At 49.5% G+C, this 22,827-nt stretch overlaps 1 protein-coding gene across 3 annotated transcripts in view; it reads right to left on the bottom strand.

Annotated features, from left to right (window-relative positions):
* Window positions 1-2,511: 2,511 nt before the first annotated feature.
* SPMIP7 (sperm microtubule inner protein 7) overlaps window positions 2,512-22,827 on the bottom strand; it is a 48,302-nt gene continuing 27,986 nt past the window's right edge. The window contains exons 5-10 of one of the 3 annotated variants that reach the window (XR_011382999.1): window positions 21,976-22,043; window positions 17,909-17,950; window positions 16,796-16,903; window positions 7,681-7,788; window positions 4,488-4,731; window positions 2,512-2,719 (exon numbers count right to left, since the gene is read on the bottom strand). Coding sequence is in view for 1 of the 3 variants with exons in the window: in XM_002721588.5 (XP_002721634.2) it covers window positions 2,596-2,719; window positions 7,681-7,788; window positions 16,796-16,903; window positions 17,909-17,950; window positions 21,976-22,043 (450 nt within the window). In the remaining 2 variants the exon portion in view is untranslated. Of the gene's footprint in view, window positions 2,720-4,487; window positions 4,732-7,680; window positions 7,789-13,850; window positions 14,017-16,795; window positions 16,904-17,908; window positions 17,951-21,975; window positions 22,044-22,827 lie in introns of those variants that run through there. The other 2 variants (XM_002721588.5, XR_007922293.2) reach the window with 2 other exon arrangements.

Below are 22,827 nucleotides of genomic sequence, written 5' to 3'. Positions count from 1 at the left end.
TCTTTCTCTAATTTCCCAACAGATTTGTCTTAAAAATATTTTATAAGACTTTTTTTTCCCTGTCATGATTTTTGGCTTCAGTGTCCTTGTTGGAAAACTTCACGTTCCCTCCTGCGCCTTGCAAACCAACTCTGAACTCCCAGTGAGCCGAGGCCATCAATGCTCTGCGTTCATCTGCACCCCAGGAGCAACAGGCTTCCCCTGCTGTTTGCAAATACTCGGTATCACGAGTTTGAGCTGATGCCATCTGTTTGTGCTGTAGGCACGCTGTTCTGCGCTACTGCGGGTTCCATGCTCCCTCCTGGCTCTGTCCTGTGAATTGCTACAAGGAAGCACTCCAACACCCCCCTTGCTAGAATAAGGCTATTCGCATGCAGGGTCTCTTCCAGGTGAACCCATCATTTTTAACATTACTGCCCACCCAAGTTTCATTAAAACAGGGCAGAGGTTCTCTGTGTTTGTGTCATCCATGGGGACAAACAAAGGCTGAGAGGGCGATGCTTTAGGGGCCTGGGGAGTGGGAGTGAGGGGCAGGCCGCCACTCTGAGTGGGCGCCGCTGTGCCGGCTCGTGGGGCGTGGAAATCATCCAAGCCCGGAATTCAGCATCTGCGGAGCAGACTCCTATCCCCGAGACTGTCTTCCTTGATTTTTATGGCGTTCAGGTGGGCTGCTCGCCAGACAAGCCCCAGTACTGCAAATGCCAGTCAGAGAGACAGGCCCACCGCTGCCCCATGCTCTGCCGGGCCGGCCTTGGGCGCTGGGCTGCGGAGAGCCGAGAAGCCCGCACACGCGGACCGCGGCTGCGTCTCGCTTTGCAGGGCGAGGCTCAGGGATGCTACAAGCCGGCACCCCCTGGAAGCAGCTCGGCTTGCTCTGGAGGGCTCGGCTTGCTCTGTTACCTGTCCCACAGAGAACGGAAAAATGACATCCGCCGGCATCACGCTGAGATCAGGCGTCACTGCACTCCGCCACAGGACGGCCTCGGGGGAGGAGTTTGAGCGGTGACACCTGACAACGTGGCCGGCCTGGGACGCACGGCAGCTGTCGTCTGAGGCCCAACATCAGTCTGCTTCCTGGGCAGCGCTGACACAGCCCTATTTGTATTGTGCTGAGACTCCTCCAAAGTTGATGATTTTTAATTTGGCCAGATTTTCTTTGCAGACTTTCACTTTCTGAAAACAATAAGCCGTCAAGATCCAGGCAGGAGAAGCCATTCCTTTCTTTGGCCGGTGAGCCAGGTCCTCAGGAGGAGGTCCCCAGCAGAGGAACCAACGGCCAATCTGGCTCACCGTCCACTGAGGCTGCAAGAACAACAGCACCAGGTCCCTCTCCTGTGGGAGAAGCAAGGCCAAACCACTGTACAGGTGCTTGTTAGGTCTGGGCACCTGAGGAGGAGGAGTCAGGTGGAAACGCTGAGAAACGCAGCCAGGCCAGTGACTGCAGGGAGGTGCCCACTCTGGAGAGGAATGAGGGTGCGGGCGTGAGACCTGAGTTCAGAAAACCTGGGTGTTAGCCACAGATCCACTGTTAGCTGAGTGACCATAGGTAAAGATGGGGTACCGCTGGAAGTCCGCAGATAATGGAACTAAAAGGTAAGTTTATTTTGGTGCCTGAAGTTTGAAATCCAGGCATTTGAGGGCTCTTCCCAAAGTTCATGGGAAACGAGGATTATGAAAAAACTACAGGAGCATTTCAGAATGTTTTGGCATCAAAATAAAGTTATCTTTTAATTCACAAACTTGTTGCAGTGTGCTCATACTTCCCTTCTCCCGGCCCCCGTCCACTGTATTCAGAGAGCAGGGAGGTTTTGTGAGATGCCTGCGGCAGTCATCATGGCTGTGGGCTGTAGGAGGGCACTTGGTGACCTCTAACAGGCTCTACCACCGTGTGTAGAATCCGCACACGCTCCGCGTGTGTGCACGCGCACACACACACACACACAGCTGTGTGAGAGAACGCAGGGTTCGCCAGGTCCCCGTACACACCTGGCGGGCTCTGGTCGAGGCCCCCTCTGACCACACTGTAACCTGACGGTAGCCCGTGGGGTCCTTCCTGCCTGACTCCCCGGGGGCCTGCAGGCTGCTTCTCTCCCAAAGAGAAACACTGGAGCAGGCAAGAGCGCGTTCCGCCTTCTGCCTCGCAGCCACTGGCCCCACGTGCCGCTGTCCCCTGAGTAAAGAAGGCCCCGTCTCTCCCATAGCTCAGCTCTCCCATTGGCATCGGGAGGGGTTTGGTGGGCTCACCTCCGGGGTCTCCGAATCTACCATGTCTGCTCTGCACTCAGGCTCCCTGCACTGCTGTGGTGGGGTCAGGCCGGGAAAGCTGCAGGTAGACCAGTGTCAACCCCAAAGCCGAGTCTTCTGCAGCGAAGCCCGAGCAGCTGGAGCCCTCAGGGGTGTTGCCTGCCCTGGTGGGAGGGTGCAGCCTGGCCCAGAGCCCAGCAGGTAGGCCAGGGGTCGGGGGGAGCGACAGGCTGGGGCCTCGCCACAGGTCACATGACCGACAGATGCACTGGGAACACGCCTGGCTCCTTTATTTCTCCACGGTACCCTGCACAGCACCTGTCTCCAGGAGGCCAGCCCTGAAGTCCGCTGTCAGTAGCCTACGGTTTCTTTCTCCTTCCTGTTGAAGGGGTTGTAGGGCCTCACTGTCGTGACCATCCGGGACAGCGGCGCCTGGTGCCGAAAGACGTCAACTTTCATTTCTTTCCGCAAGACACTAGGCCAGGATGGAGGGAGACAGAAATGACACGTGAAGTAAACATTAGAAACATATATCCTCATCTGTCATCCAAATAAGGACCCATAACTACAAGGCAGAGAGGGGAGGGAGCGAGAGACAGAGGGGGAGAGAGAGGGAGAGTGCGAGAGGAAAGCAGAAAAGGAGGGCGGAGCTACTCCTAGCCACATTCAGTTGTGTTTGTGGCGTTTCCCACATGACAATGCACCTAGGTTCACTGACCGAAAACCTGCTGTGCGTAAAATTCCAGGTACTAAGAAGGAGCTGGGTCTACAGAGAGATGGCCACTGCAGGGAGTCTCTGCCTGGGTGGTCCAGGGCTCTGGGGGTACACCCGGGCCTCTAGGGGCTGGGGAAGGGTGTGAAGGGGGACCACACCCGGGCCTCTAGGGGCTGAGGAAGGGTGTGAAGGGGGAACAGAGGCGTGGAGACGACGGTGGTGGTGGGAGGGGCCGGGCCTCGCGGGAGGCCCCACCACACCAGGAGCTGCTGCAGGGTGAGGTCTGCATTACGCTGACCGAGGGCTGAAGCCGTGGTCTCCCTGCGTCTGGCGATACATCCGTCCTACCAAACTTGTCACGAGAATTAAAAAATTAACTGTGAACGTGTGCAATACTATGCACACAAAGAAAATAACTGAACACATGGAAAACTATGCAAACGAGGCTTCACCCACTGGTCACTGGTGCTCCTAAGGTCACAGTGGTCATTCGCAGGACTGTCACCCTGGCGGTGACACCGTGGTGCCAGCCACCCTGAGCCCAGCCCCTGGGTCCAGAGTGGTGTTGGCTTGGCTGGGAATTTTCTGGGGCTTGAATCCACACAAACCACGTGATGTCTGCATGTAGCAACAAGTTGCACAGCTAGCGTGGAACGGACCCACAATGCCCTGTCTCCTGCCGCGATGGTCGTGAAGCACTAGCGCTGATTTTCACGGCGTTGTGGGAAGCATCTGCTGAGGAAGCCCTACTCCTGCAGCGGCTGCATTGTGGAGAGGCCGGACTGTGGAGGAAGCGGAGGCGGGGAGCACCGTGCCCGTATGCCCGACTCGTGAACCTGCACACTCCCACTCCCCTTCCATGGCCTGCTCACACACAGGCCTCCTCGCTTCAAGACTCTTCCAGTTGTTTCTTTCTTCTTGATTTTGCATCCTGTCCCTGAAGGGCTCCTAAGGCACCATGGGGGCCTGGACACCTCGCTCACAATGTGGGATGGGGACCACATGGCCCCTCTGTGTTGACATTCAGGCCTGGCGGCGACCTTGCCAACCAGAGCTCCGCGGCGAATGTGCTACCCACATGTTCTGCGTCAACAGCTGCAATGCCCCTGGCCCCTGTCCTCTTGTCAGTCCACCATCCAGAAGACTGGAGGCTGCACTTCCTGACTGGCGCCCAAATCCAGACGCGCGAGGTCAAGGAGAGAGTGGGCTGGGGGAAGTGGAGGCAGGGAGTCCAGGAGAGTGGCTGTTTGCCTTTGAAAGAAGTTTGTCAGGAAAGGAAGGAGAGGAGAGAATCGGGGGCCAGCGGGAGGCTCTCCTGGGCTTCTTCCCAAGTGACCGGCCAGCTGGAAGGGGCGAGTCCCAGGGCAAGTGAGCACACGCAGGCGGGAAGGGGGAGGGGAGCAGGGAGGGGGCGCTGATGCTTTTAGAAGACCCTGCCTTCCTGGGTGGAAAGGGAGCCCAGTGGTGGTGGGGATGGAGGCTGGGATGAGTGAGGAGGAGGGCACCGCGCCCGGGGACCTAAGGTCACCTTGGTCAGCCAAGGCAGCCACAGTGGAGACTGTCTTCTGGGAAGGGACTGGGAGCCAAGGTGCTGAGAGAGGATTGAAGACGGCCACTGTTGGGAAGGGCCAGGGCTCTCAGTGAGACAGGAGAGGATTGAAGACGGCCACTGCTGGGAAGGGCCAGGGCTCTCAGTGAGACAGGAACCGATTACAGAGAAGCAGAGAGGGTGTGGATGAGGCTAACATTCAGGAGTTCCTGGGGTGCCTGGTCTAGAAATAGAAAAAAACAAAACAAAACAAAAAAAACACATCAGACTGACTAGATGCAACCAGCAGGAGCTCACACAGTTCTCATGACACTCAGAGACCTGAACTCACGCTTTCACTGGAAACTTTTAGGAAACATTTAAACATAGTGTCACAAAAGAATCCAAGGTGTTGCTTCAGAATGGAGGCTTGAAGGCCCGATTTCCTGATGGCACAGTCTGGACTAATTACAGACAGCAGGGCTCCTGCTGGGGCACCATCCTGGCGTTCAGAGCACTCCTGCCCGCTGGTAGCTCTCCTGAGGGGTGAATGCCGAGGTGCAGACTGGGGCGTGGCCACCCGCACAGCCATTCAGTGTGGTGGCCCTCTGCTGCTGTCCTTACGGCTAGTAGACTTGCATCTGCACCCTCAGAACAAGAGCCCCGGAGGGGCCCAGATCGCCATCCAGGGCCACAGCTGCCAGCTACAGCTGGTGTGAGATGGGCACTGCATCACTGACTCCGCAGGGGCGTCCTGCCGAAAGATCCTGACTCCTTCTCCAGTAGTAACAGCGAGGGGTGTTTTCCACCGAGAAAGAGAGAGAGATCTGAAAGATAACAGGAGCCTCTAACCACACGCTGGCTAGCATGACTGTGTGGCTGTGGAGCCCTGGCAGAGGGACAGGATGTTGGGGTGAGGTCAGAGTGTGAACTGAAGAGGTGAGACATCAGAAATGCTTGCTTTCCCTTGCGAACAATCTCTGAGCTGCATCCCAACATCCACGGTGCCTGGGATCCACCCGTGTGTGCCCCAGGGAGGAATGGTATTCAGCCTTGAAAAGGGAGGTGCACCTGCTCTTTCCCAAAGCACAGACGGAACTGGAGGGCATCCTGAGATGAGCCAGTCACAGAGACACACCCTGCATGATCTCACTTGATGTGGAATCTCCACTCACACACACACACACACACACACACACACAAAAGAACAAAACAGACACTCGGAGATGCAGGACACCGTGCGGTTGTGAGGGGCAGGATGGGGCAGGAAGCGGCACACGCGGCGGATGAACAAGTGTCGACGTGGGAGCGGCAGGAGAACTGCCCTGAAGCACCCGTTCCGGATTCAGCATTTCGCTCAACGGCGAGATTACAGCTGCTCCAGCCGCGTGGCAGAAGTAGACCTCGCGGTGACATGGCCGCTGCCACTTTGTTTCACTCCAGTATCCACTTTTCTACACATTCTTTAGAACATCATGTTGTATGCCAGAGAAATAACATTAAAATTCATTTTAAAAACATGATGCATGTAAATATTATTAAGACCAGAAAGAAACGCCTCTCCAGAGTGCCGTGAGTGGGAAACGCTGGCCTAGACAGCTGATGACGTCCTTCCGTGCATTCCTTTCTGTCTTTCCAGGTGGCCGTCACACCAGATGCACGGGTGCCGACGAAGCCCCACGGGCCCCCGCTTCTCTTTCCTTCGCACAGAGGTGAGCCGCTGGCCCGCGATGCCCACACGATGCACGGCAGCCTGTTGCTGGGCCCTGCAGTCCATCAACCCCTGCACACAGGCAGCTGAGCCCTCGGACAGAGCAAGGCCTGCTCCCCCGAGAGTGCCCACTGGAGTCACCTGCTTCCTCATGGCCCCCGCAGTTTGTGTGTGCCTCAGCTGTTCCTCAGTTGTACAGGGGAGAGTAACAGTCCCGTCCTCACAGGGATCCTGGGACAGTGGCCTGAGCTAGCAGCCATGACCCACAGGGAGGAGCACCAGGCCCCTGGGAAGCACCTGGCCAGCAGGAGTAGCATTAGCACTGATGCCAGGCGTCTCCTGTACGGGTCACCTGTTTCAGTTGGCATGCAGGTGAGCTCTTGGGAGCCTGCAGCCCTAGGAGCACATGTTGGCTCAGAAGAAGGACAGAAGACTGCCCTGGAAGAAGCCAGAGCCCTGCGGGGCAGTTGGCCGCTTGCAGCCACCACCTCTTGGCAGTGTCAGAAGCCGATGGAAGACGGGCTCCAGCTGGGCCCCTCCCCTGGAAGGCCACCTCCCAGGCAGCTCGGGCAGCTCAGCCTGTCTTGTGCAAGGCACACTGGACGACCCCAGATTTTATTTCTTCCATTCCTCATCTGCCAACTTTCACACCAGAACGTGAGCTCCTGAGGGCTGGAACATTTTCTGGTCAGCCTGTTTGTTCAGTGTCTTGAATGGTGCCTGCCCAGAGGGGATGCCCAGTCCACACGTGACGACCAAGCGGATTCCTCAGCATTCCAGGAGACAAAGGCACCCTCTGGGGGAGAGCTGCGCCCGCCGCCGCATCTCCAGTCCGACTCCCACAGCTGATTCATTTGCCACACCTGCCTCTGGGCTCATGGCTGTGTCATCAGTTGTGTGAGGCCAGGACGTCCCTCAAACGCTCCCGGCGTGAGCTGTGAGGAGCCAGAGGTGCTGCTTCTCACCCACGGCTTGCGGCGCAGCAGCCAGCTACCTGCAACCTCCCGGCTCGCGGCTTCTGTCCTCCGTGTGCAAGGGCGAGGTTGAAAAACACACGTACAGACTTTTGCCTCTTTAGAAAAACAAGGTGACGGTTTCCATGTGGTAAGTATGTGCTCATGTAAGTATGGTCCAGGCTTCTAAGTGGCATGTCTCGCCCGAGAGTGGGGTGGAAAAACCTGGAGGCTCACAGACAAATTGCTGTCCCCTCCATGCTCAAAGCTCTTCTCTGCAAATCAGTGCCACCTTTCATCCACATCTGTTCGTAATGGAATTTGGGGTAAGATTCCCAAAAGGTCACAGGGGCAAGGCCTAACAGTCTCCCTCAGGAGGAAAATCGGTACCTCCTTTTTTGGATTTGACTCATTTTTTAAAACTTACATTCTTTACCCTTACATTTAATTGGCCTTTACGGGAACAGCTATGATTAGGATTCCTTCCTCAGGGTCTCTGAGCATCCCAAGCAGTGAGATTCACACTCACCAGTGCAGGTTTGAGTCTGGAGACGGGGTTGTTGGTGGAATATTAGAATTTGCTGGGTGGGTGGCTGTGAAATGAACCTTGCCAGTATATCCCGGGATATTTGCAGCACTGGAGAGAGAAATTAAAAGAGGGGGAAGAGAGGAAATTAAAAGGATGATCTCTGACCCAGTCATGGCAACAATCACTCAAACAGGAGCACAAAGGAGGGTGCAGGCTCATCTTTCTTCCCGGATGAGCTCTGGGCTCGGGCTGTGCAGCCAGGGAGAAGTGCAGGCACCAACTGCGCTGACGCATGCAGCCCTGCAGGGGGGCTGAGAAAACTCATCTCCAGTGCTGGCTTCCCTGTTAGTCTATATTTGCATGTCTTTTCCATACACCACTCACTGCTGAGCAGTTCCCTAATGAAGAAAGACACCAGTTCTTGAGCAGCAGATCCGTGCTCCACACACGCCCCTGGACAAGCACCGAGGGGACTTCAGAAAGTTCATGGGACATGGATGGAAGAGAGGAGTTCATTCCGGAGCAAAAAGCTTTGGAATTCTGCTGTTTTCCCAACATCTGAGTTTTCTATGAACATTCTGAAGGTCCTGTTTGTACACTTTCAATAGTTCTTGCAGCAAAATGAACTTATATTGTAATCCATGTTCCACGAATTTTTGAAGATTCCTTGTGCATTTACATCTGTTATTTTTTATCAAACGTCTTTTTTATCGTCGCTGATGGACTACGTGGCCCCTCAGGTGATTTCCTAACATTGCATGGGCAAAGCACAGGTGGCTTCTTCTGTTCTGTTTAATTCCAGACCATTCAGCTGTCCTAAGCTGTCCCAGTCCTGTCCTTTCCTGACCAGTGACAGAGGGAGAAGGGAAGAAAGCATGCGGACATGGGGGAAGGTTACTCCGTGTGTGTTTAAGAGCCTTCTCTGGGAAAGACAGACAGGTGCCCAGTAATTCGAGTGCATGGTTCAGAGGAATATGGAGACACTCATGGCTGTCACTGAAGCACACAACTGGTCTACCTAGATTATTTCCTAGGGCACAGGTGAGGCTGAATCACAGGGCCAGGACCTGCATGAGGCTGAGCCCTGTGTGCTGCTTATGACACAGTGCCTCCACGGCAGGGAGCTAAGGGAAATGCGCATTAAATTGAGTTTCAAGAACACACCCTTCACAGATGCTGTCATGAGGCCAAGTGACGCATCATCCATGTGGCTTCATACCAGTGTCCCGGCCTCTGCTTGCTGTGCTGGCTTCAGGGGGCGGGGTGGGGAGGGGAAGCAGAAAGGCCACCATCCTGAACGACCTGGGTCGCCGTTTCTACTCACCCAGTGGTTTGCGCTTCCCACCCCAGGGTCTGCCTTTGCGAGTAAGATGTCCCAGTGACATGCTTCCTTATTCAAAGCAGAACAAATGCAAGCCAGTAGCAACAGCCTCTGGAGAGGGGAGGAGTGGGTGCCCCACTGACATCCTTTCCCCACATCCGATCACCAAAGAAAGCATTCTCCAGAACCACCGTCTTAGGAGTAATTTTTAAAATGCAGAGCTTCAGGGAGGCTGCTCCTCAAAGCGCCAGGTGTTGAGGCAGACAGAAAAGTGGGTGAAATGGGTGCACGCCCAGGGGTTAGCAGGGGGTGCAGAGCCTCCCCTGCCCTCCCCTCCCATCTGGGCTTTGGATGGAGCTCTTGGGCCTTGTGGCCTGCGCCAGGACATGGACCTGAAGGGGCCAGTGAGAGTGAAGAGGAACCAGAGGCCATTCGGATTGCACGTGCTGGCGTCGTTCCCACATGGACTGTGCAGGAGGACCAGACCGTTAGGGAGGACACCGTGCGCTAGGCAAGCAGTGGCACTCCTCAGGCACACCGTTCTCTTCCAAGGGTGCGATTCTGTGACTGTTGGTGATGGCTCCTTGGCTTGAAGCCAATGAAATCAGGAATGCCCTGCCACGCACAGGGTGAATGAAGATTATGCCAAGGACAGTACCAGGATAAGTGGTACAAATCGAGTCCTGAGAGATGAGGAACATAAGGCAGTAAGAGGGCATGGGAAGCTCCCACCCTAAGCGTCAGCTTCTGTTCTCAGACAGGAAAGCTCTGTGGGCCAGCCTGGTCACCTCCTTAGGGGTGCTCGGAGGACTCAAGGAATTAACTGACTGTGAAAGCAGGCTGCTAAGTGCTTGGCACCTAATAGGTGCTCAACTAATTCTAACTGAAATGCCAGATTTTAAAGCAGGGGTGGGGTGCACTCTTTCTGCTGAGTCATTTGGGTATGTCAGCCTCCCATGAGGGTGCCGGTTCATGTCCCGGCTGCTCCACTTCAGATCCAGCTTGCTGCTGATGGCCTTGGAAAAGCAGTGGAGGACGGCCCACGTGTCTGGGCCTCTGCCACTCCTGTAGGAGATCCTCCTGAAGCTCCTGCTTCCTGGCTTCAGCCTGGCCAGCTCTGGCTGTTGCTACCATCTAGGCTGTGGAATCAATGGATGCAAGATCTTCCATCCTGTCTCTCCCTCTCTCTCTTCAAGTAAATAAATAAAATTTTAAAAAGAAAAGTAGCCTGTTATAGATTCATTGGATTTCGAGTCCTGCCTGCACCTGCCTTGACAAGGCCAGACTAAACGATTTTGTGGGCCTTATAGGGCCCACTGGCCGATGGTCCCTGCTCCCGCTTTAAAGAAATAAAACACATAGCAAGTAGGGGCCTGGCAGGTGAGGATACAAAGTTCACCCAGGACAAACAGCTGCAGAGACGCTAAGACACAGTTTGCAGTCGGTGCTGAACCTGCAGTCTCACGGGCACTCGTGCCAGACTGAACCGGAGTGACCTGGAAATGGGGGCTTTCCAAGTTCTCCGGATGATTCCAGTGTGCGAGGAAGCTGAGAGCCTGGTCAGCTCACTGGAGGGACTCAGCTGAGAGAATGAAGCCTGCCACAGCCTGGGCAATGCCCTTTGGGATGGCGTGGCTTTTTCTTGAAAAAGTACAGCTGTAATTTAGAGAGGTAACCACAAATGGGCAAAATTATTCATGTGTGTGACTCTGCCCCAAACACGCTCTGAAGCGTCCTTGCGTGCTACAAAGGAAAGCCCCTTCCTGTGTGAGAGAGGTTTTTTCCACGGCCTCTGAGACACCTGTGGAAGGAAGATGTCACTGAAGCTGCACTCCGTCAGAGCAGCCAGGAAGCCAGGGACGGGCACAGCGACATGCCCTCAGTGAGGGGCCCGAGGGCACCAGGCAGGTTAGTGACGCCAAGTGGCATCCAGCCTTCCACCAGAGCGGCTGTGACATCACATCTAATAGGTGCTGGCCACAGAGCAGGACACCGATTAGCTGTTTAGGCAGGAGGAATTCAGTTGCTTAATGAACTGCCAAGCATTTGAATATAAACAACATATGTCCTCTCATACTGCTTCCAACTGACTGCATTTAACCCTTGTGTGGGGACATCATGGGGAGTTTCTGGCATCAGAAGTACCACGCAGCGACCTCATGCCGCGAGCGCATACGAGCCAATGGCAGCTTTCAGGCAGCGGAGCCAAAGCGGTGTAAGGCCGTGCGCTGCACAGGCTGGGCGATGGCTTCCAGCTTAGCCGCAGATTTCAGATTAGCTCCTCCTCCCCTGAGTGGAGAGACACAGGCAGCGGCTTAAACAGGAGACAGCCTCTCCGCCGGCCTTGCTCCATGGCTTCCAGGCCTAGCCCTCTTCCCAAATAATAATCTTGGATTTTATTTACTGAAGAGTGAAGTTAAACGGATTGTTGCCCAACTTTGCAACTATTTTTCTAACAAAGTTTTTCTAACATAATTAAGTAGAATTTGAATAATTTCAAAAAATAAAGACGTCAGTTGGAAAGTAATTCAGTTAGAAAAGGCAACAACAGATAGTATATAGTTAAAAGCTAAATAAAAATTAAGGAAAATATAAGAAAAACCATGTTATATGCCGAATACATGCAGTGGGAATGTGGAAGAAAATTTAGGCAAGCATACAACTTCTCTCTCTAAACTGCAGTCCTGACACTCACGAGCCTTTTTAAGTGCTGTACATGAAATGACCCTGGTAAGATGTCCTGTCATGATGCCCACTTTACAGACAAAGGAACTGAGGCACAGAAAGTCCAAGCAATGTGCCCAGAGCCAAGCAAGCTGGCAAGTGTCAGAACTGGACCCCATCCTAGAAGGCCTGGGCTAGCCAGGAGAGCCTTGGCAGCTCAGATGGAGGGCATTTATTCAGGGTGCGGGTGTAAGTGCAAGTTCAAGTCCATGGGACAATCTCTAACTGGGAGCTTCTCTCCATCAGGCACAAGTCTCGGCAGAAATCCAGCAGGCCTAGCCCCTGACAGCTTGCACGCTCAGCAGTCTGTCCTAAGAATGGACAGGGACGGCACTACAGAAACCGAGCGGGAAGATCAGAGACGCAAAGCATGAACGGGGTGTGTGCCGCAGACACTGACCTCCCTCCGGGGCACTCTGATCAGTGACCTGGAGACCCCAGCTGAGGACGCCACCCCATCCCCCTCCATTGTCTACCAATAGTCAGGGTGCCTGCCCCTGCCTTGCAGGCGTGTGGAGCAGACAGCACACAGGAGGGCTGGCATAGCACCCAGCACATGGTGGGTACAGAATCAGTGGAAGAGGAAAGGCGGGTGAAGGGGGGGAGCAGCGGAACAGAGGGGGTCCAGCTCCAGTTTCAGGCAGGGCTGGCCCAGGGACTGAGATAAGGGCAAGACCACGCTGAGCTCAGAGGGAGGGTGAAGTCGGGGACTGCCAGACAGTGGGGCCATGACTAGATCTGATTTCTCTGACTTTCCTGGCCAATGAGCAAATGGAAATAAAACAAACCATTTTCTCGTCACTTGGTGGCTGAACTGTGTTTCTCTCAATGTTTTAAGATGATGTTGCCCAAAGATATTTTTCAAGAATTATTATAGTTTTACAGTTATTGTTATCACTGGCGAGCAGAGAGATTTTTCCTTTTGTGCTCTTAGAACCTTCATTTAGGAGGGGACATAGACATACCTAAGACAAGGCTTTGATATTCTTGGGGAGGCCCAGGCCCAGGAACAGGCCATTGCTGGAGGCAAAGGCCCCTGAGAGTGGCCGAGGCCCCGGGTCTGCCCTGGGGATTAGAAGGCGCCTCCCCGAGACTGCAGAGCTCCTGGAATGAGTGAGTAGTCCTGGGTGCCATCTCCTCTGGCCTCAGCCCCCTCATCTGCAAAATGGTGGCAGATCTGTTCCCACAGGGCTGGCCTCCTCACCCTCTTTTGAAAAACAAATGAGGGAGTAGATGTGAAAGTGGTCTGAAAGGCAGAAGTGTTGGCTCATGGAAGGAACTACTATTCATAGCCAGTCCTGAACCTGGCTTGTGGTGCGAGTCTTTCTTTTTTTAAGCTGCAACACAGCCCAGTGCCGGGCAGGGAGGCCTTCCTTTTCCCAGCTCAGACCTTCGGCCAGGCCTGCCTGGAAACCCATGCTGGACAATTCCTCTTTCTTTGCAGATGCTTCCTCACAGACATCGCTGAGGTGAGAAAGTACCGTGCATTTGCAGCCTTGGATGTCCTGCCGTGAAAGATGACAACCTGGGGGAGCATGGCCCAGCAGAAGCTGCTGCATGCTTCCCAGAGACCAGCAAAGGCGACTGCCGGAGTGGGTTTGGGGTGAGGAGACGCGGTCCCTGCCAGCCTGGCCTTGGTCTGTGCCACTTCCTGGGCCTGCACTGAACTTGGCCCTTCCCTGGGAAGACAAGGGTGGGATGCCACGCAGTGAGTAGTCAAGGGAGGGCTCCCACGTTCAAGACCTTCACAGAAGAACCCCCTCGGAGCAGCTTTTAGGAAAGGGCAATGACCTTGGGCTCAGGTCTTGCACAGAGCTGTCCTGATGCTCTGTGATGACTCCCGACTGCACAGCACTCACGCCACCCAGCGTTATGAAATTACTACTCAAGGGAACTGACCGTCCTTCCGCCCCGCTCACGGAGCTCTTGCAAAGATTGCAGCTCTTATGTTAAAGAGAAGGAGAAAATAAAATCAGACTTGGGGAAAAAATGTGCATGGGGTTCCTTAGTTCAGTCTTACCTGAACCGTTCTCCTTGACACTCCTTACACATCAGAGTGAATTTGAATCACTTGTTCAGAAATGCTGAGCAGTGCCCAGAGGCAGTAAACACAGCACACACTTACTGAAAAAGTGCGCAGGCTTCAGTGCGTCCTGCTGAACCCGACAGATATTCTGGACTCTCCCAGCTCTTGACCTAGCCTCTGGTTACAACTAGGAGGAACTGCGGTGGAAACCACACACATATTCTGAGTTCTGTAAGTTTAAGTGCCTTCTAATAGCTGGGCATGCCTAAAAATGAGAAAATATTTCATCTTCAATGAGAAAATTCATGCAACAGTCCTATTGTGGGGCTGTGTTCTACAGGAATGGCCAGATGATTCTTGATATACTGTCTGTGGCGTGACTTAGCAGACACAAACCTGATCAGGCCTGTGGTGGAATACCATGGGGCCGCGACAAAGATTTTAATCTGGGGACAATGGCCAGTACCCAGTTCAGTCTTCCACACACATACACACATGCACATGCACACATATCACACATGCACATTCACGGACACATGAGGAGGAGTATATAAAGAAATAAACCTTTTACTACTGGGAATGCAAATGGACCTTTCACAGTGCAAAACACTTGAATTATTTCTGTACCGAGCACAATGGGAAGGGAAATGGGGGTGCTCAAGGCGTCCCCTCCCACAGTGAAGGGGAACAGGCATGCTGGGCACACACCCTGCCAGGAAAGGCTTCAGCTAAGGGCCAAGAATGTACGTTTTCATCCCAGAATCTATTTGAAGGAAGCTTCCTTAAGTAATCATTTTTAATCATGACTCACGCAAAAGGGGTTTGAGGACATTATTTATCATAGCAAAAAATGGAAACAATTTACATATGCAAACTTAATGAGCTAGTCAATTACAGTACACCTGCCCCAATAGGGATTATGATGAATTCATGAAAATATGTGCCCATAATTATTCTGTGAAGCTAAACTGCTAAAACTGTTATAGGTAACATGATCACAGCCATGTAAATATTCCAATGCAAGAACAGAAATGCACATGACAGGTGGGAACCTGCCAAATGTGAATTAGACTCATGTTTTTGTGCCAGAATGGTTTTACTGTTACTCACTTCTCTATGATGATTAGATTCCATTCTACCATAGAACCAGTAGGCTATTTTAAACTACTGAAGTCACCGCCAATAAAACCTGAGCATGTCAGATGACTTGGTGATGAGAAACAAAGTCAATTAAGGAGGGGAATTTGAAAATGCTTATGCTGTAAGGAAACGAGTGATTTCAAGGAAGGAATCATTAGACTCAAGAGTCAGGAGCCTTGATCCTCAGGAATGACTCCATCAAAGGGGGAGGGGTGCGGCCTGGCTTGCAAGCTGTGATTAAGTGCCACTGATCACGGGGAAGACCCAGCTAACATGCTAAAGACAGTTCTTTGTAAGAAACTTTTTGATGGGAAAGTTCAGAAAACCACTTGCATTTGATGGTACTCTAGTCTCTGGCACAAAGCAAGTGTACGTGCTCCTTGACGTCTGATTTTATGCGACGGACATCATATGGAATGCAGTCTTTTCAGCTAGTGACCTGCTGGGCAAATGACGCAGTACTTGGCTCAGCTTCATATTTTTCTAGTAAAATCATACAGTAAGGCAGGGAAAGGTTAAGCATAAAGGCTAATAGGGATGACTTCTGGGTTGGGGGAAGGGGAGCTGGGGCACAGAGGTTGCGGGGGGAAGAGGAGCTTTAAAAGAGTTTAGCAAATTTTTTTTTTTTTTTTGGACAGGCAGAGTTAGACAGTGAGAGAGACAGAGAGAAAGGTCTTCCTTCTGTTGGTTCCCCCAAAATGGCTGCTGTGGCGGGTGCTGCACCAATTCAAAGCCAGGAGCCAGGTGCTTCCTCCTGGTCTCCCATGCAGGTGCAGGGCCCAAGGACTTGTACCATCCTCCACTGCACTCCCAGGCCACAACAGAGAGCTGGACTGGAAGAGGAGCAACCAGGACAGAATACGGCGCCCCAACCCAGACTAGAACTCCTAGACCCTGGGCTACTGGCGCCACAGGAGAAGGATTAGCCTAGTGAGCCGCCGCGCTGGCCAGTAAATCTTATTTCTGAAGCTCAATGGGGGTATACATGCTATTTGTTGCTATTTTATGTTATATTTACACTATACCTTTTTGTATATATAAATATTTCACAATAAAAATGGAAAAAACTTCTTTGTTTTAAAAGGTTAAGATTCTGTCAAAAAATTTCAAAAAGATCAAAAGAAGAAACTTTGCAACCTTGGAGGCCCTCTAGTGTCCAAATCAGATTTCACATGATCTTTCATAATTTCACTTTAAAAACAGAAATTAACAGGAAGATGGGATGGAAGGACACACTCCCCATCAATTCATGTTAACGCTTAGTTTTTAAAGCACATTTTGGAAAACGTTGCAGATTACTCTACAAACTTTGAAGAATGGCCCAAAAGAGTATGTTTTGATTCTTTAGCCAGAATGTTTCATAAAACCTTTAAAAATTCAAATATGTTTTAAGTATAAATAAATATAAAAATATTCAAACATACATTTCAAAAGAGAAACATTGTTAAATTTTTTGTGTTTGAAGAATATTTTTTAAATTGGTTTTATTCCCGAATGCTTCCTTACAGTTTTTAGAATTACCACGTTGAACAGCAGTAATTTCCTTTCAGGGTGTGTGGAAGAATCAACAACTTAGTCCCCAGGATTCTGTACAACACAGCAGCTTGACATACGTTACTGATCCACCCACCCTCCTTCATCTCGCTCGTCGGCATTTAGCCCCACGCATTTCAGATGGAGGGTGTGAGGTCGCAGAAAGGAAGTGACTTACTCAGAGCCCCAGGTGAGTCAGTCCCCAAAACGGTACCCTCTTTTGTGGCAAGCACTGCTTCTCTCAGGAAACAAACGGCTCTCTTCATAAGTCACCTTCAGGTGAGGCATCGTGTCATTCCCTCATTTACAATAATGTCCATCACCAGGCTTCATCCTTAGTAACAAGTGGAATGATTCTGAACACAACTCACCGGCCCGTGTTGGTGTAGTGAGGCTTAGAGCGCCGAGGCTTGGCAAGAGACGTGATGTCTCCAAAGGGGTTGTCCACGTCATCAGCATTTGTGGACTGCACATGACCACTGTCAGGGTGAAAAGAAAAGAAGACCCACGGTTCTTGATAAGGAATAGCGGGACAGTGTTCTAACTGCCAAAGGGAATTTTATTTCCCAAAATGGATCCAAACCTCCCAATACAAAAAGAAAAAGCATGGTGGTGGGACAGTGGGCCTTAGGAGACGGAGGTGGTTTTCCCTTCTTCAGAGAAGAGGATCTGTGCCTCTTGGTCCGAGCTCACTCTGTCCCAACATGAGGAGCAGCACTGTTCCGCATTGATGAGCACAGGGGTGGGCTGTTGCTGCAGTTCCCCACGGGACGCTGTGGCACCTGGGCCCAAGTGTAGGCCGGCTCTATGCTTCTACAGGGGAGGGAACCTGGCTAGGGGCTAGGGGCTAGGGGCCTCAGCCTCAGGCCACGGGCCCACGGGGCAGTGCAATGTCCCGAGGTAGCACTGATATCACAAAGCGACCTGGGGACGTTGGGGCCACTAGAAGAAACCTTGGTCTCTTCTGCGGAAGGGCATCAGAGGCCACAGTAACGGGGTGGGAGACCTGTCCTCCATGTTCTTGCATTTACTCTGTTCCTGGTTAGCCTTCAGTCAGAAAAGAGGGGAAGACCCCCAGTGGTGGCTAATGCACTTTGTTACCATCCATGCAAAGCCTAATCTAAATGTAGAAAAATCAGAGATGGCATTTCCTGCACTTCAGTGTTCATGAGTACACAGTGTTTTCTGCACCAAAAAATGGTGTAAGGTGTAGTTCAGCACCAAAATATGGCAAATAATAAAGTATGAGATATTATCTCACAAACTATAACTGAGAAATATCACTTCTCATTTTAAAATCGAACTCTGTAACACACATTTGATGAAACTCCTGACATTAAATAGACAGTGTGCCAGGAAAATATTAGGACTATGTTGAATACACATTTGTCCTACAAAGTGAATTACAAACATAAGTGAGCTAAAAGACACTACAATTCAGACTAAGTATTAGATTTTTAATAACAGTGAGAAATGTTACTTACGTATATAGAGGAATATATTTACTTCTAGAACTCGGACTCACACTTGGGAAAAGAGACAATATGGGAAAATGATTTATGGATGTTAAGTTAAAAACATCAAATTATTATAATAATTCTTTAATCAAAATGAGATATCCTATGTCAGTTGGCCTCTAAAATTGGTAATTCTAAACAAAAATGATTAAAGATGTAGTTTTGCCTTTTCCAGAATGTCTTATAAATGAAACTGTACGACACATAAACCTCTGGGACTGGCTGCTTTCACCGAGCAAAGTGCGTTTAACCTCCATCCTAATCGTTGCTTGTCTGCTGCCTTTTCCTTCTTTCACTGCTGCTCAGTGTTCCCCACGTGCATGCTGAACCCTGCCCATTCCTGCTGCCGTGTGCCTTGGTTGTTTATCGACCGAGGAAATGAATAAAACTGTTCTGAACATTCACACAGAGGCTTTGGTGGGGGCTTCTGGGAGCAGCACTGGCATAGAGGAAGGCGAGGCCTCAGGTGAGTGCTGCCCTCAGGATCCTGGGGTGGGAGGGCAGCACTGACCAGGACCCCCAGCTTTCATTTAGCAGCTAAGGAGTCACCAAAAATGCAGTGAATCCATAGAGGCAGGGATAAAAACATTCAGCCTCTGGGGCAGCCATTGGCTCCTTACTGCATGTAGGCAAATAGAAAGATGCCAGGGAAGGTTTAAAAATTAGCATTCACGTGTTAAGAATTAGTAGTAAAAATCTTCTATTTAAAAATATTTGAATGGGGTTATTAATAATTTCAATGTGCTGTATGCATGAGGATCTTGAATGGTTTTGGATGTTTCAATTTCTTACTTATTATCATTAAATTTATAAGTCTATAAATGTATTTTACACATTTAAAAACTATATTTAAATAATCTCTATCAAAAAGGTTTACATTACTTTTAGATATGGCTCAATAAAATGCAAGTTTTCTGACAAGCCTCAGTTTTCTTCTCAATATTGTCACTATTTGCATTCCTAGATCGCATTGCAAAACTTGATTATGGCTTTGTATAGATTCACTTCATTATTCTTTTCTCTTCTAATAATAAAAGAAATCGCATATAAAGAGCATTTTACACTAGTTTTATTACAGTGCTCCAACTGTCAAAGATTTGAAATGTTATCCTTGATAACATTTCTTCATAACTAAAACTTTGAAAACACTATTCATGTGGCTGACTGGGTCACCCCCCCCCCCGCCCCACCCCCGGCATGTGCTTTGCAATCATTTGTGACGAGGTAAATACAAAATGAACTGTGTAACGTGAAGGCTCTCACTGAGCCGATGGCCATCACGTTGGCCATCATCACACAGACGGCAAGTGGGATGTAACCTTTGGGGGCAGATGGACCCATCTCTTCCTGGATAGAAGGATCGCTTCTTTGCTGAATCTGTCTATCTCACACCACACACCACCCTTCACTGTTGGCCATGGTACTTGCTGAAAATATATAGTTCTGTTTTAAGACTCCAGCTTATTCGTGAATATTTTCTATTCTGTTTCATTTTTGCAAAATTCCAACTGTGACTCACCCTCACAGGCTGCAGCCAACAGGCCACAACTCCCTGACTGAACTCTCCTGTGAAGTCTCTTCAGCAAACTACGCTAGGGGCCTGGCTTACTCATGTTGAGAAAGTGGATCCCAGCACACATCACAAGTTACGGTGAACAGCCAGCAGTTAAAGAGAAAAATATGAAAAACAGAACTTTAAATATCATGAGGAAAAAAGAAAGACAGCTTTTTAAAAAATTATTTCAGGGTAGGGAATATTTTATTAAAATCACAAAAATAACAAGAACTAAAGGAAAATATTGATGGATTTGGTTATGATAAAATGTAGAACTTCAGTTCAGCAAAGGGTATCTTAAAGTAGAAAAGTCAGACTAGAGGAAGACACTTTGATGAATGCTACCAATAAAGAATTTTTATACAGAATAATAAAAGATGAAAACAAAAAAGATAACAACCCAATAGCAAAAGTGGCAAATAAGTTAGCAGATAAGTTGCAGATATGAAAATCTAAGTAATTCACAAATTTGCAAAAACAATTACTAGTAATTGGGCATAAATAAACTAAGATTATAATGAAGTACAAGTTCATATTCATAAAATTGATTTTTAATCTAAAAATTCCAGGCATTGTTAACCATGTGCAGGAATTGGAATTCCAGCACCTCCCAGTGGGTGAATTCATTGTTAAAACTCTTCTGGCCAGCGCCGCGGCTCACTAGGCTAATCCTCCGCCTAGCGGCGCCGGCACACCGGGTTCTAGTCCCGGTCGGGGCGCCGGATTCTGTCCCGGTTGCCCCTCTTCCAGGCCAGCCCTCTGCTGTGGCCCGGGAGTGCAGTGGAGGATGGCCCAGGTGCTTGGGCCCTGCACCCCATGGGAAACCAGGAAAAGCACCTGGCTCCTGGCTCCTGCCATCGGATCAGCGCGGTGCGCCGGCCACGGCAGCCATTGGAGGGTGAACCAACGGCAAAGGAAGACCTTCCTCTCTGTCTCTCTCTCTCACTGTCCACTCTGCCTGTCCAAAAAAAAAAAAAAAAAACTCTTCTGGAGAAAAATATGGCAACACCCACCAGGTAGAAACACACATACTTCTTGACCCAGAAATTCTAGACATATTAAGCATAGATTTATAAGATTCATATTGATTTTTAATTAAATATTTAAAAAATTATTTTGAAAGAGAGACAGGGAGAGTAAGGAGAGCGACAGGGAGAGAACCCCGTTTTCTGATTCACTGCCCAAACGCCTGCAACAGCCAGGGCTGGGGCTGAAGTCGGGAGCCTGTAACCCAAACCAGGTCAAGCACAGGGGTGGTAGAGGTTGAACTACTTGAGCCATCACCTGCTACCTCTCAGGATGCACATTAGTAGGAAGCTGGATGAGAAGTGAGGTAGCTGGGACTTGTTTCCACTATGGGTTGTGGATGTCCCAAGTGGCAACTTAAGCTGATTCACCAAATGTCTCTCCCACATACATTTTTATCCTTGGGTACATGAAGATATGTGAATAATTGTTCCAGCTGTACTAAAAGGTAGGGAAAAATTAAATTCTGAGAATGGATACATACATTGTGATTTATCCATTCAATGAAAGACTACATAGCAGAGAAAATAACAGAGAGACACAGATGTCAACATGTTTGAATCTTAACAACGCAGAACAAAATGGTAAGGGTCACAAATGAGTATATGATACCATGTATACTGACTTTGTAGAAAAGGAACACAATACAATATATTGTTTAACAATAACTAGTATGTTTTACGGGGCTAAAAGAATGCATGAAAATGCAGAACATCAAATCCAGAATAGTTGGGACCCCTGAGGAAGGCAGATGTGTTTAGGCAGCAGTTTATAAAGGGGCCACCTCTATTGCACAGTATTTTGCTTCTAAAGCTGGAGAGGAGGGACACAGTTTATATCATGTTCTTATTTATACATTTTTTGCATATATAAAATATTTTAAAATGAATTTAAAGTAGAAGAGATGATTAGAGATGATAATCTTGGTGGTGGGCTGTGTTAATAACATCACCACCAAAAGAAATAAAATAGTGACATTTCCAAAGTCAGAAACACCAAGATTTTTTTAGATTCAATGCACCAAATCAAATAAAGGAAAGTATCAGTTATAAATGCATAGTTTTTAACATTAATGGAGCACAAACCAACTGTATGATACAAAAGTTGATGGAAAATAATTTATAACTCCTTTTATATGAAGTTCATGGAACACAAAATAGGTAAGCATTCATGTCAAAACATTTATAAAGCATCCCTTGCTTTAAAACGTCCATGGTATATCTAATATTCTAAATTTTAAGGAGGGTTAAAAGAAAATGAGGGCAGGAGACACTGAGCAGCTGCACTGGGATTCGGGTCCCAAGCACTTGAGCCACCACCTGCTGCTCTGTCCCAGGAACATGGGGGTGGGGTGAGGGAATTATGCCCCCTCCCACCCTATACTGATGGGCAAGTCCAATAACCAACGACAGTGAAAACTCCAGTGATGAGAACCTTAAGAGAGAAGACTTACAAATTGACTGGTTTGATGGGTGCCAAGAATGATCTTGTTTGAAATCTGTCCCAGAGACCACCAACCATCTAGAATTATCATCAAAGTTAATGTTAGATACTTAATGAACAAGCTGCTAGAAGTTCTCAGCTAGAAGTTCAATGTCCTTTATCGTTCCTTCACATCACAGCTGAGCCCAGGCTCTCTGTGAGGAGCACTCTTCAAGCACCCCCAGGAACTCGTGGTGGGCTCCACTTCGCTCTCAGACTCCTACTTTTAACTTGCTTTGCCATAGCTGGAATCTGCCTCATTCTCCTCACTGGGCTCCAAGCCCATGGGAATGGTGTGATTGTCAGTTCCATCCTGCAGGGGTCCCTCGGCCTGCTCTGCAGCAGGGCCTGTCTCCCTCTCCAGCCCAGCCTCTCTCCTGAACTTTGAACCTCTTCATGTCTGGGAAAGACTTTGGACACTACTATAATTTAACACCAAGAAATGGCAAATTATGGCCTATTTTTGTACATGGATATAAAAATATGTTGAGGTAGTTTAGAAATCATTAAAAAATAATTAGGAGCATGAAAATTTTTTGTCCTTCAATTAACTTTAATTTCTATGTGAAAATTCAGGCTTAAATTTTTACACTAGAGTCATGTTTTTCCTCTTTTATTATCATTTTTCACTGTAGAAATTGGAGAAGTTCACAAGATAACATAGTCCTCTTAACCTGGGGTTCATGGACCTCCTAAGTATCTGTGTCTAGAGCTACATTTCAACATAACTGGATTATTTGTTTTTAATCCTTTGATTGCAAGGATTCAAAAACTCCATTATGATAAAAAGCCCAAGGAGAGATAAGGCACAGAAGAATGTGGG

This window comes from Oryctolagus cuniculus, chromosome 16 (genome assembly GCF_964237555.1).
Source record: "Oryctolagus cuniculus chromosome 16, mOryCun1.1, whole genome shotgun sequence".
Classification (NCBI taxonomy): Eukaryota; Metazoa; Chordata; class Mammalia; order Lagomorpha; family Leporidae; genus Oryctolagus; species Oryctolagus cuniculus.
Note: the sequence above shows the minus strand (reverse complement) of the source record. Positions and strands in the feature narration are given on the sequence as shown.